This window comes from Rhea pennata, chromosome 13, assembly GCF_028389875.1.
Source record: "Rhea pennata isolate bPtePen1 chromosome 13, bPtePen1.pri, whole genome shotgun sequence".
In the NCBI taxonomy this organism is placed as follows: Eukaryota; Metazoa; Chordata; class Aves; order Rheiformes; family Rheidae; genus Rhea; species Rhea pennata.
In genome coordinates this window covers 2755153-2767652 of record NC_084675.1, presented here as the reverse complement: position 1 = coordinate 2767652, position 12500 = coordinate 2755153, and the positions used below count along the sequence as shown (strand labels likewise).

Genomic DNA, 12500 nt, shown 5'->3' with positions numbered 1-12500 from the left:
ATGCTTCTGAGTGGCTATTACCCTAGGAGAAAGGGCTAATGCAATCCTTTAGTGTAGGGAAAACTTGGTGACTTTATTTTAATTGTGACTGAAACCAGAAATGAGTAACTACTGTTGTTGTTTGTTACTGTTTTTTTTAAAATGCTGACAGTCACAAAAGGTAGTCAAAGGGTGAAAAATATCTAAGGTCGTCTGTAGTTCAGTCTTTTTGGCTAACTTCTGAAAGGGAAAAGCGTTGGTCCTAGAGAGCTGTTCCCTCTGCTAGAGGGAGTGGTAGACCACGGAAAGACTGATGGAAACTTGAGTTGGACAAAGCAGTCTTGAAATACAGTGTTAATTTTTAGTAAAAATGACTAAACATTGAAAAATATTCAAATGGTGTCACTTCTTGGTATTGTTGAATCAGGATGATAGTTAACTGTAGTAAACTTTCAGAAAGATGGATTAGGCTAGTGCAGTGTGTGATATACGAGCCAGAGGCTGGAAGCTGGCGATCGAGCTGCTTTTGGCCTTAAGCTCTGTCCCTGAGAGGGGCTGGCATGTAAGAGTGCATGTTACCTGATATGATGCCTCTGTTGTATCCCTAAATGTATCCTTTGATATCCTGACAAATGTAAGAAACATCCTTAAAGGTACACAGGAGGTTCCTGGGTCTCATGTAGGCCAGGAAATGAGTATCAACACAGAATTGTCATGAGTAGCTTTTGAACTGGAAGGGAATGTGGAAGGTACCTGGAAGATTTTAGGAGAAAAGGCTCTCTGACTTCTACTGGGACCTCTGCAATTAAAGTTCAAAATGCTGTTGAAACATTGTTTCTGAAGCATAATTATATAGTCCATCTTTTGGACTGAGAAGATTACTGTTACTTTTCAACTCAGTGCATCTTGTTTCAAGAAGGTAGTTCAGAAGTTAGCTTAATTTCACATGTTACCACATCCAGGCTTTAGAGATTTAATAGTTAACTGTAGACTTGACTTGCATCTAACTTCACTGTGTTCTGAATCTTAATGTGTTACAAGTTTTGTTTATTCATTTAATTCTAAAAGCCACCAGTTCTCTACTGGCACAACTTTCTCAGCTTTTTGTTTTTTAAAGCTCTCTGTATTTTCTTTTATGCAAGAATGTGACCTACTTGCAGTCGTTTTCCATTAGTTTTTCTCTTTAAGCTGTAAAGAGAAAATACTTAATTTCCGTCATGATGCTATCACTTTGATTAGTTTAGGTTTCAGTCACAAATGGAAGTAGGCATTGTAAAGATTAGAAGATTAAAATCACAATAAATATTAAATAGGGCTGAGAGAGTAACTCCACTACACCCGCTGAAATCTGCCCTTACGAGTAGTTGATTTAGGAGCAATTTCTTTAATTAGTTTGTAGTTATTACTTGTTCCGTTATGTGTCCGGGGAGATGCTTTTCTTAGCCATTAAGACACTGCATCTTCTGAGAATCTTTATTTTTGTGCAACTTGTTTATCGTTGCTGAGCCCTGCAGCTGTGGTACGTAGCAGTGAGACTTCAAAAAGAACTGTTCCTCTAACTTGTGTATTTAAAATGAAGTCAGGTTGACTGTAGGTACTGCAGTCTGCCTTATTAAATGAGCATGTGAATTGCTCTTTTGGAGGTTTTAACAAACTACTTAAGAAAAATCTTCCATCTCAAGAAGTCAGGTTGATCTGAAAAGCAGCAGTAGTACCTATTTCATGGAGTATTATCCAGGATAGCCCCATGTTTATCAGTGTAGAGGATGGTCATTCCTTCTCAGTTACTGCTTCAAGAAGGGAAGTAACGTCTGGTTGCCTGTGCTTAGGAGAATGAAAAGGCTTTTTCTCTTTGTCTGCATATTGGTTCCTCTCTGAAGAAAAGGTGATAAATGTTTTATTGGGGAGGGCTTAGAGGCTGAGGGAGAAAATAGAAAAGCTAGAGGTGGGGATGGCTTATATGAATAAAGAGAAATCAGAAGCAGTAAAGAAATAAGAAAAGAAATGAAAACTTATTCATCAGTGACCTGGATGAAAGACTAGAGCGCAGCCTCTGCAAGTTTGTTGGTGATACAAAACTGAGAGGCGTGGCAGATACACCTGAGGGCTGTGCTGCCCTTCAGAAGGACCGTGACAGGCTGGAGAGCTGGGCGGAGAGAAACCTCATGAGGTTGAACAAGGGCAAGTGCAGAGTCCTGCACCTAGGGAGAAATTACTCCATACACCCGTACAGGCTGGGGATTGACCTTGTGGAGAGCAGCTCTGCAGAGAAGGACCTGGGAGTGCTGGTGGATGACAAGCTGACCATGAGGCAGCAATGCACCCTTGTGGCGAGGAAGACCAATGGTCTTCTGGGGTGCATTAAGAGTGTTGCCAGCAGGTGGAGGGAGGTGATCCTGCCCCTCTCCTCAGCCCATGATGGGGTGGCGGGGGGAAGTAGGTGGGATGAAAGAATATTGAGCTTGTTCTTTCCAGCCAGCTGGAGCTTCTGTTAAGTGGATGCTCTTGTTCCTCTAGAGGTGACTGAATCTATGGTCTCTGTCTTCTGTCTCTTTTCCTTTCTCATGTTTCAGGAAGTTCTTCTTTTTGTTACTTTCCCTAATCCTCTTTCTGGAGTTGTTTTGATTATGTAAAAATATATATAAAAGCATCTAATGCAGAAATTGAAAGAGTGAGCATTATCTTTAAGATGTAATTTGAAGCAAACATATCCACCTACTTTCTGCTTCATACCCTTTGTGTTTAATGCAGCTTTTCAAAAAAACCTGAGATATTGTGCTATCTAAAAAGTATTGGATGTTTGTGTTTTGATACAGCAGTGTATCTCTTGACATGATAAAAACATTACCTTTGGTTTGTCTAGATGGCATAGCATAAAATTAATGATTCTTTTCAAAGAGTGGGTTGCCAAACAGGTCTACCGTAAGCAGCAAACTTAGACTTGTAAGCCTTTCTCAGGCTTGATTATAGACTGCCGTGTTATCAGTTAACTCTAGCTACCACAGGTTAGAATTTGTTTTACTAAAACATACTGTAGAATTAAAGGATTGAAAACGGCTAGTTTACTGCCATCAAGAAAAGGGTGGGCAAAACACTGTGGGTAGTAATAGTTTGAACTCAGGTCTTGGGTCCCCAGTCACATTCTCAAGTTACAGTATTGCGTGACCATGGGGAGTGTCTCCTACATGAAGAAACCTGTGTCTTCCTTCCTACCTGATAACTAAGTACACTTAAGCTTTGAGATCTCTGTGGTTTTAGGGCATAGGCAAATATGTATTCTAGATACTGAAGCAGCCACATGCTTTGCTCAGAACTGTCTTCGGGTCTGGTACTTTCTTAGAGAAAGCCCCCCCCCCCCTTTTTTAATGGCTACTCCTATGTAGCCACATGTTATTATACAAAACTGACAGCTAGTCTGCAATTAACTTTCCTGCTATAGTTGTCAGGATGACTTCTCTTCCTTTTCTCCCCATGTCTCAACAGCTGTGCAGTTAAAAACTCGTGAAGATGAGGAATGTGAGGGCCAATTTGACAAAGTAACAGGAGATATGTTGGTGTAGTTGCCCTGAGAAAGGGCTTAGCTGCTTTGGCTTGACCTAAATGGCAGAACTGAAGTTCAGGCAAGCTATAAACAATAAGTTGGCCATGTTTCCCAAAGGGGAAATATTAGCGTTGTGTTAGGACGTTTTTGTTTGGGTATGTCAGCAGCAATGCTAGCGTTCCTTCCCGTTTGGGAACCTGGTAACTTGGTGGACTGATCTGGAATAATTTGGAAAGAGGTTTGAAATCCTGTTGACAGTACAATGACTTTAAGCCCAGGTTTGAGTTTTCTGTTGGCTTTCTGATAAAATTTCCTCAGATAGTTCTGCTGTCTTGTTAAATTTTGAGCGTGAGAAGCATGCCTTTCAATTTATAGACCCAGATTAATTCTAGGGAAATCATTGTGTGGGGATATTTACCTCATATCCTTTTGGTTTTGAGTGCAAGTTTTAGTCTTGGATCTCTCCTTTAAAGAGACCTTGCATATGACAAGATTCAGAGTGGGAACAACCATGAACCGTAAATTCCAGGAATGGGAAAGAGCGCTGGGGAAGAGGGAGCTGATTTGAACAGAGAATTGCAGCAGAAGCTATTGTGTACTTAAATTCATGAGGCTGAGCTGTTTATACCTTGTACCATGGACAATGACAGGGAAAGAACATTGTACTTAATCTGCTACTTTGAGGGCTGGTAGAACCATATAGAAAGTGCTGACTGACAGATAATATACCGCAGCTTATCTGGCTGTCTGTAAAGCAGTATTTGGTGTTTTTAAAAATCCAAGGATATTTCGGAGGCATAGAAATATGTTAGCTAGAAGAAGACTTGAAAATGACGGAAAGAATATACTCTTGGAGATGAATTTTTAAACAAATTTAAAAAGTTGAATGCAGGCTTTGCAAATAAGATGTGTCTTCTGCTATGTTTGGTTTGCAGCTTCTAGATAAAAATCTGGAGTGAACTTCAGTTGCATAATCCTCAGTGGGCATTTGCGAATGGATTTTTAAAAGTTCTCATAGGGTCGTTGATCAACTAACCGTTTGTAAACTCGTTTTCTGAAGAGGAAATGTTTTCAGAAACAAATGAGGGCATTATTTTCATGAATGTTCTTACTATCCTACTCCTCTGTTTTAGGAGCGTTTCTCAGGAGCTGTCGGAGACGATCCTCACCATGGTTGCTAACTGCAGTAATGTCATGAACAAGGCTAGACAGCCACCACCTGGAGTCATGCCGAAAGGCCGTCCACCTAGTGCTAGCAGCTTGGATGCCATCTCTCCTGTGCAGGTAGATAAACAATGTGCTACACTTTCAGAAAGTGGTGATGATTAGCATTAGTTTTGCTGTGCTAGTTGAACTCTTTCAGCAGAACTAAGTAAAACATCATCTGGCTCCCTTAGTTTTTATGCTTGCATGTCTAGATAACTTGCTTATTAACTACAGAATAATGCCTGAGGGTTACAGTTCAGAGCTCTCTTTCACTTTACAAATGTTTGTAAGAAGTAACTGAAGTATAGCAGGATGGGAGCACTAAAGAGTGATAGAGATTTGGCTTATTTAAAATAACTGAGGGTTTCTTTAAAGTGCTAAAATTTACTAAGATTTTTGAGGATTAAGCACTGCCTTTGAACCTGATGTGTCTTGTTTGTAGCTTCACGGGCCAAGCAACAGTGCTAGAGCATAAGGACTTGTTATAACTGGGGCTCTTCAGCTCTCAACTGAACTGCTCTTTTAAAAACAAGGTACATTTAAGTTACTCCCTGCCACTCACCATCCCTTCCTCCTCTGGGAGCAACACATTACAGACAGGTTTTGCTTCTAGCAACTACATTCAATGGCAGATTTTAAGAAATCATGAAAAATTTTCCTGTGAAATAGTGGCACTTCAGCACTTAATGTCTGAAGCATCAATAGATAATGTAGGCTTAAATATATAGAGCAGTTTCACAGTGATTTGTTACTTTATTGAAGTTGCTCATCATATATACCAAATATCTTGGCAACTTGCTGCAAAAATTCGATGTGAGCAAGTAGAGCAGCAATTGTTAGTCTATAGTCCTGTCATCTTTTAGTGCAGTCTTCTGCTGTTCCCAGTCAGGAGCTTTTAATCCTGTGTCAGCTGACACTATGCCTTCCCTCCCACTCATCACCCAGATCTTAATGTTTTTTTTTCTTCTTCTTCTTCTTTTTTTTTTTAAGATTACATTCAGGTAGTGTCCAGGAAAACTGGACTTGGTGGGATCCTTCAAACAGTTGAAAATAGTCTTTAAGCTTGAGGTGAAATAGCCTTCGTAAATCTCATGGTGAGGTCTTAAACTGGAGAGCGTAAATTGCTCTGGTACAAAATAGTTAAGCACTGCTTCTTATCTCAGTGTTCACTGTTGTGTTATACTTAACTAGAGACTATGGAACAATCAGCCTTTCTGTCAAACCTTTAATATTAATATGGGATTCTTATGGGATTGTAGAGAAATAACTGATACGTCATTCGGTAGACGGATGGATCTTTTGGGGTAATCTGGAAGACTTCACAATTTAAAGGGACCATGCAAAAAAATTCTGTCAGTAGTATTTTAATATGTAGCTGTCTTTGTATAAAACCTGCCTAAATTAGGCTTGATTGCAGTTCACGGCTGTCTGTATAATCTTCCTCTCTTCATTCAGATTGACTCGCTTGCGGGAATGGCATCTCTTAGTTTAGGTGGCTCAGCTGCTCCTCATACCCAGAGCATGCAAGGCTTCCCTCCGAACCTGGGCTCTGCATTCAGTACTCCTCAGTCACCAGCAAAAGCGTTTCCCCCTCTTTCCACCCAGAACCAGACAACTGGTTTCAGTGGCATTGGAGGACTCTCTTCACAGCTTCCAGGTACTGCTATGTGGTTAGAATGTTTGTATTTTTGATGTGTCAGAGCTAAGGCAGTGTCATTGTTGTGGCTGGAAATACTAGACAAAAGCAGCTCTGTTCTGTGTTGCGTGGGAGTGGATTAAGCAGCCCTTGCTACTAGGTCACTGCTGAAATAGCCCGTCAAAATGTTGCAATTGCAATAGATTGGAAGTTTGTGTGTCAGGAGGGGTGAGTGTTTTGCCAGACTAGCAGGATTGTTTTAGGGCTGGGCAGAGATGAGTAGCTTGAGATGAAACTGCCCGATGTTGGGTAGCTAAGAGGCTGCATGGCTCTGGATTCCTGGGAATGGCAAGATACTGTGACTGATAAGTACATGCTGTGGAGGGTGCAAGTGAAATGACCAATGCCTTGTTTGCTCTTCAGTAGGTGGTCTTACTACGGGTAGCCTGACTGGTATAGGAACTGGGGCCCTTGGCCTCCCTGCAGTGAACAATGACCCATTCGTGCAAAGGAAACTGAGCACATCTGGACTGAACCAGCCTACATTCCAGCAGAGTAAGATGAAACCTTGTAAGTGGTAGTGTTGTCTGTGACTGTGAAGTGTGATTGTGGTCTGCAGTTAATTTACATTTCCCTCAGGAGAGGTTTGGATCTGTAGGTGGTAAATGTTAGAAATGTGGCTCTTGTGTTCTGCCTTTATCCTGAAAAAGATGCTTCTAAATTGCTATACTAAAGCTTGCCAAGTAGCCGAGAGAGGAGTTTTAAGTAAATAAAAGCTGTTAGCACAGGAAATACTGAATGATATGAATTTGCATGATCGATACGTTTGTATTTTGTTGTGCTGCGTCTTGAGCAAAAGTGTTATTCTGCACTTTACAGAGGATTGCATACATCTTAAGAGTTTCTTTGTAATAATGTTAATCAAAGCTACTTGGGTAAGGTCCTGTTGCAGCAGAGAACTTGAGCAGGGAAGCACTGAATTAGACTGCAATGTTTGGAAGAGATGGACTAACAAGTTGATGGGAAGATTTTTTTGGAAGGAATAGTTTGGTCTCTAACACCTGTAGTCTGTAACTTGTTTATGCCTCTGATGTATGCTTACAAGGAAATGTGTAAGCAATCAGACCTTGCCTTTAGGATGGCCATATGCTAAACCTCCACATTGCTGTTACCAAATCTATTGTATTTGATAGCACCTCCATAGAAGCAAAGTTTTAAGTCTCTACAGGTGTGCAGTTGGAGATAGCTTTGTTGTTTTTCTCTATGGGCTTGAGTATTCCATGTAAATTTGCTTGAAGCTCACTGGCTGGCCTGAAAGTTTGTGTGAAAGGTTGTCTGCATGTTAGTGTTGTGTAGCATGCTTTATTCTAGCCTATTTTGCATTCATTTGATTTAGGTGTCAGTTGAGGTTACCTTGAGATGCAGTGTGTTATAGGAATACAACCGTATGAGGTTAATCCCTTAAGGATTTGCTTCTGGTGTGTAAACCCAATTTACTAAACAGATTTTAAATAAAAACAATTTGTATCTACATGAAAGGATAAAAGATTTTTTTTAAGGACAGCAAGCAGGTTCTATATAGACATATGAAAGAGTTGAAAGGGGCTAGATGAAATTCTGCCTGAAGTTGTTCAGAGCATGACTCCTGTTCCATTTTCTTTAACAGCTGACTTATCTCAGGTGTGGCCAGAGGCTAATCAGCACTTTAGCAAAGAAATAGATGATGAGGCAAACAGCTACTTCCAACGTATTTATAACCATCCACCGCATCCGACCATGTCTGTAGATGAGGTGAGTTTTTCTGTAGCAGTTGCATCAACTATCTAGAGGCTTGCCATATATGTGAGGGAAGAATTCCTGTCAACTATTAGTTTTAGTGGAAATCAGTAGAGGGCTGGTGGTAGGTGGTATCCCTTTAGGCAATCTACATAAACTGTACTCTTATCCTCAGTATTTGTTTTTACAGTATCTAAATATGACTACAACTTGCACATATATAAAGATATCCTTAATTTCATCTTGTGCACTTCAGTACTCATATTTTGCTATTTTTCTTGGTTGCTGGTCGTCAGCTGCCTTTTTGAATGTCTTGAGGAAAAATTGGTTGTAAAACCTCTGAAACATTAGTCTCAACTAGAGTAATTATCAGTCTGATGTACTTGCTCTTTTGAAGTACTTTTTGAGTCTACTTTAATATACTCTCATGCTTATAAATTATGAAAGACATTGAATATATTTTTCTAATTTTGAATGAATGGAGTAGGAATTGGCAGAAGTAGCTTTCATTTAAAGACAGTTGCTTAGAAGTACGGGGAGAAGACTAAAGTCTGAGATGAAACTTGTGCTGTAGAATCTACTGGCTAAAATGAGTGTGTGTGGTGAGGGTTTTGGGTTTTTTTTAACAGTTATTTTGCAGTCTGGCTTGTGGTAGCGCAACTTAATGTTGGTAGTTACAAGTGCTTTTGAACCTATAGGTGTAACAGGTCAGAACTGAAGTAAATCTGTTGGTAACAGTTTCTGATTTCTTTGTAGGTGTTAGAGATGCTACAGAGATTTAAGGACTCCAACATCAAACGGGAACGAGAAGTGTTTAACTGTATGCTGAGGAACTTGTTTGAAGAATATCGTTTTTTTCCCCAATACCCAGATAAAGAGCTGCACATAACAGCCTGCCTCTTTGGTGGGATAATAGAGAAAGGACTGGTTACTTATATGGCATTGGGCCTGGCCCTGCGCTATGTTCTTGAAGCCTTACGAAAGCCTTTTGCATCCAAAATGTACTATTTTGGTATTGCTGCACTAGATAGATTTAAAAATAGGTGAGTGTGGTTTTTTTTGATAATGCTTGTAACAGTGCATGTAATGTTTTATTAAACTTGGACCTACTCTAATTATATGATATAAGATCATGTGCGTTGTAGAAATTTCTACATCTGAACTTTAGAATTACTGCAGAGATGGGCTGAACTGAAATAAAATGTGCTAGCTAAAAGGTAACTAGTCTTTTTCAAAGTCAAAATGTTTAATGCAGTGCCTGTGGCACCCTGGAACAAACAGAAATGCTGAAACAACTTAGCAGACTTTATGGAACTGAGTGAAGTGTTGAGTTGACTGAAGTTGCCAGCTTGTTAGAAATTGAATGAGTGTCATTATTAACAGGTGTGCTCTGATGGAGTGTCACCTGATTTGGGAATGAGTGAAAGATTGACTAGGAACTCAGCATTAGGACTTTTGGTTTGAGGCAGATCTCAAGTGTGGCATCTCAGCTGTCACTCAGAATATTCTTCATTAGCTATGTATAAGATTGTAAAGAATGCTACTCAAGTACTGAGATTCTCCAGAAAGTCCAGTTAGAGAAAGCTTTTTTGTTTAAATGTTTCACTAAGCTCGTAGTAGACTGCAGGCAAACTGTCTTAGTAGGCAGGATTATAAACTCACTGTGGAATACCTCCTTTTGGGAATAAGACTTGAATATGAGAAATAGTGAAAAGCTTCTTGAAATTAGTGACTGGAAATGTGTGGACCTAAGCATCAAAAGCAAGGAACGTGTTATCGTCTGTTGTTCTCCTTTTATAGTTCAGCTGCCCCACAGTATTTTAGCTGTAATAAAAGCTGTTGCTTTCAACAGTTTAGAACTAGGTATCCCGTTGTGAACTTAGCCTAACAAAATGAATAAACACACTGAAGACTGACATATTGAGTATTAACCACCTTATTCCTTTTTTTAGACCTGCTTTAAGTGGGGCCTAAAGATCTTGCTCTCAAAACGAGTGATAATGTTTAGCATTCATAAGTAGAATTATAATCAGCGGGCATAGGGGAAGCTTCTGTCTTGGAAATTAGGGGCTGTTCTCATCTGCTGTTTAAAATACGCTGAGCTGCACTTCAAATAACTTAGTAATCTTACTGAAAGCACTGCATACAAATGCAGTTATGTGCTTGGTCAGAAGTATAGACCGAGATGGGTTGTTGTGAATAAATAACCTTGTATTGTGCTGCTAAATCAGTTTTAGATGTGTTTTGCCACAGAAACTGCTTTGTGGAAAATACTGTTTGTAGCACAGCTACTGTAAATAGTCCAGAAGCAACTCTGATATGGGTGTGATGTACTAGTGTCATATTTGTATTGCTCCATATTACTGTTTTTGATCACTGCTTGTGCTTTTGATTAATGTGTACTTTGTCTGTTGACAGATTGAAGGACTATCCCCAGTATTGTCAGCACTTGGCTTCTATTAGTCACTTTATACAGTTCCCTCATCACTTACAGGAGGTGAGTGTCTTCATATTAGCACTAACTTTCTATAATGTTAAATATTCTTGAGCATACTGTTACTTTCTACTGGAAGAATAGTCAATAGTCTGAGCTGTTGTAATTTTATACAGTGCACATCCACACAGAGACAAAATAGGCCCTTATGAGCAATTAAGATTCAGATGCTTCTTAAAGGTTTTGGCATGTGGTTAGTGGGGAGGGGAGGATTAACTGCTATATATTATAGAAATATAACTTCTATTTCTGTAAGCCTGTCTGGATTCTTTGTATTGAAATAGATGCCTGAACAAATTGCTTCATCCACCAGGACATGTGGCTGTATGCAAAGATTTTGAAGTGCTTCCCCAGGCTAGCATTCCAGTCCCGTAAGGACTTTGGATTTTCTTGTAAAATAAAAGATGTTCAGCTGTATGGGTCTTGTTACTCAGACTCGCTTAAATACCCAGATAAGAGTCAGAAGAACTCCTTCCTGAATTGAATGTCTGATCAGAGTAATGGAAACATTCTGTAGGCCAGACAGTAAAAGCAATGTTGATCATATTGTGTCCATCTTAAAGGTGCTTTCTGTGGTAGAATTGCTTTAAAAATAAACAAACAAAAACAAAAGCTCACCCCAAAACAGTGATCCCAGTGGCAGAGCTTGAGATCATAGTCCAAACAGGCAAAAATAAAATTTGATCAGCTCTGGCGTGAAGGTAGGAAGAGGTTGTGTAGTCAGCAAAGCTGTTAGTTCAGTAGCAGTCTCTATTTAACTTATAGGTGTCAGACTTAGGCTTTTTACTGGTATGCTTTGTCTGATGTATTATAAATTTCTGAGTAAATGTACTGCAATGGGGAAGAAACTCTTTACTGTGGAGTTATTTTGGAAGATGTAAGAAATCTGAAGTTGGACAATTCGGAACAGTCTTCTGCATATTCATTGTGAACTTCATACTTTACCATTTTTATGCTGTTGAAGGAGTCCTTGGGGAAGACTTCTTACCTGCTTTGTAGCAGATCTCTTGACGCTAATGTGTTTCTTTGACACCCTCTCTCCTCTTCAGCTTTGTTTTCCTAGACTTGCAGGGTGGGGATTACTGGGTAGTGCTCTAAAAGAAAAAGTTTTCTTAATGATGTCAAGCCTTGTGACACTTTACCTCTGACCTCATTAGGCTGATGTCATGCCTAGGGCCCCTTTCCAGTAAGAAGGGAAGTAAACAGTGTCAAGATGTGCTTTATAAGGGAGTTCAGCTGTTTGCTGATTCTGTGAACAGTGGTGATTAAGCATTTTAGAGACTGTCAGTAAACTTTTATACTTTTAATGCTGTAACCCAGCTCATAGTTCTTCTGTTGTATGTGAATTTCTGTGTGTGCTTGTTTACCTTACTTCAGTACATAGAATACGGACAGCAGTCCAGAGATCCTCCTGTGAAGATGCAGGGTTCAATCACCACCCCTGGAAGTATTGCACTTGCCCAGGCTCAAGCCCAGGCCCAAGTTCCAGCAAAAGCTCCTCTTGCTGGCCAAGTCAGCACTATAGTAACCACCTCAACCACCACTACTGTTGCAAAAACCATTACGATCACTCGTCCAACTGGAGTCAGCTTCAAGAAAGATGTGCCGGTAAGCAGTTTGTGACACCAGTGCCCTTGTTGGAGATACGGAGGTGCTAAATTGCTGATCTGGATTGAATACCCAGAGGCAGAACCCTACTGAATTTCTGTATTGCATATTTTCAAACACTGATCCTTTTGGTCTGTATTTTATATCCAAAGCATATAACCTTAAATCTGACCAACCTTTTTTATTGCAAAGGCTTTTTAATTGGGAAACTATACAATTACTATGGAGTCAAATAGGCATTTGTTTATTGAGGGTTTAAT

At 39.8% G+C, this 12500-nt stretch overlaps 1 protein-coding gene and 1 non-coding gene across 6 annotated transcripts in view; both read left to right on the top strand.

Moving 5' to 3' along the window:
* The window catches only part of CNOT1 (CCR4-NOT transcription complex subunit 1), a 63275-nt gene that overhangs the window by 25326 nt on the left and 25449 nt on the right, over positions 1-12500 (top strand). For 2 of the 5 annotated variants that reach the window (XR_009959759.1, XM_062586124.1), the window contains exons 17-23: positions 4654-4804; positions 6182-6383; positions 6786-6932; positions 8029-8153; positions 8895-9181; positions 10557-10635; positions 12010-12240. Coding sequence is in view for 4 of the 5 variants with exons in the window: in XM_062586124.1 (XP_062442108.1) it covers positions 4654-4804; positions 6182-6383; positions 6786-6932; positions 8029-8153; positions 8895-9181; positions 10557-10635; positions 12010-12240 (1222 nt within the window). In the remaining variant the exon portion in view is untranslated. The remainder of the gene's footprint in view (positions 1-4653; positions 4805-6181; positions 6384-6785; positions 6933-8028; positions 8154-8894; positions 9182-10556; positions 10636-12009; positions 12241-12500) is intronic. The other 3 variants (XM_062586127.1, XM_062586125.1, XM_062586126.1) reach the window with 3 other exon arrangements.
* LOC134146476 (small nucleolar RNA SNORA50) lies at positions 5132-5267 on the top strand. The gene has a single exon (XR_009959855.1). It is a non-coding gene; the product is annotated as a small nucleolar RNA SNORA50 (small nucleolar RNA).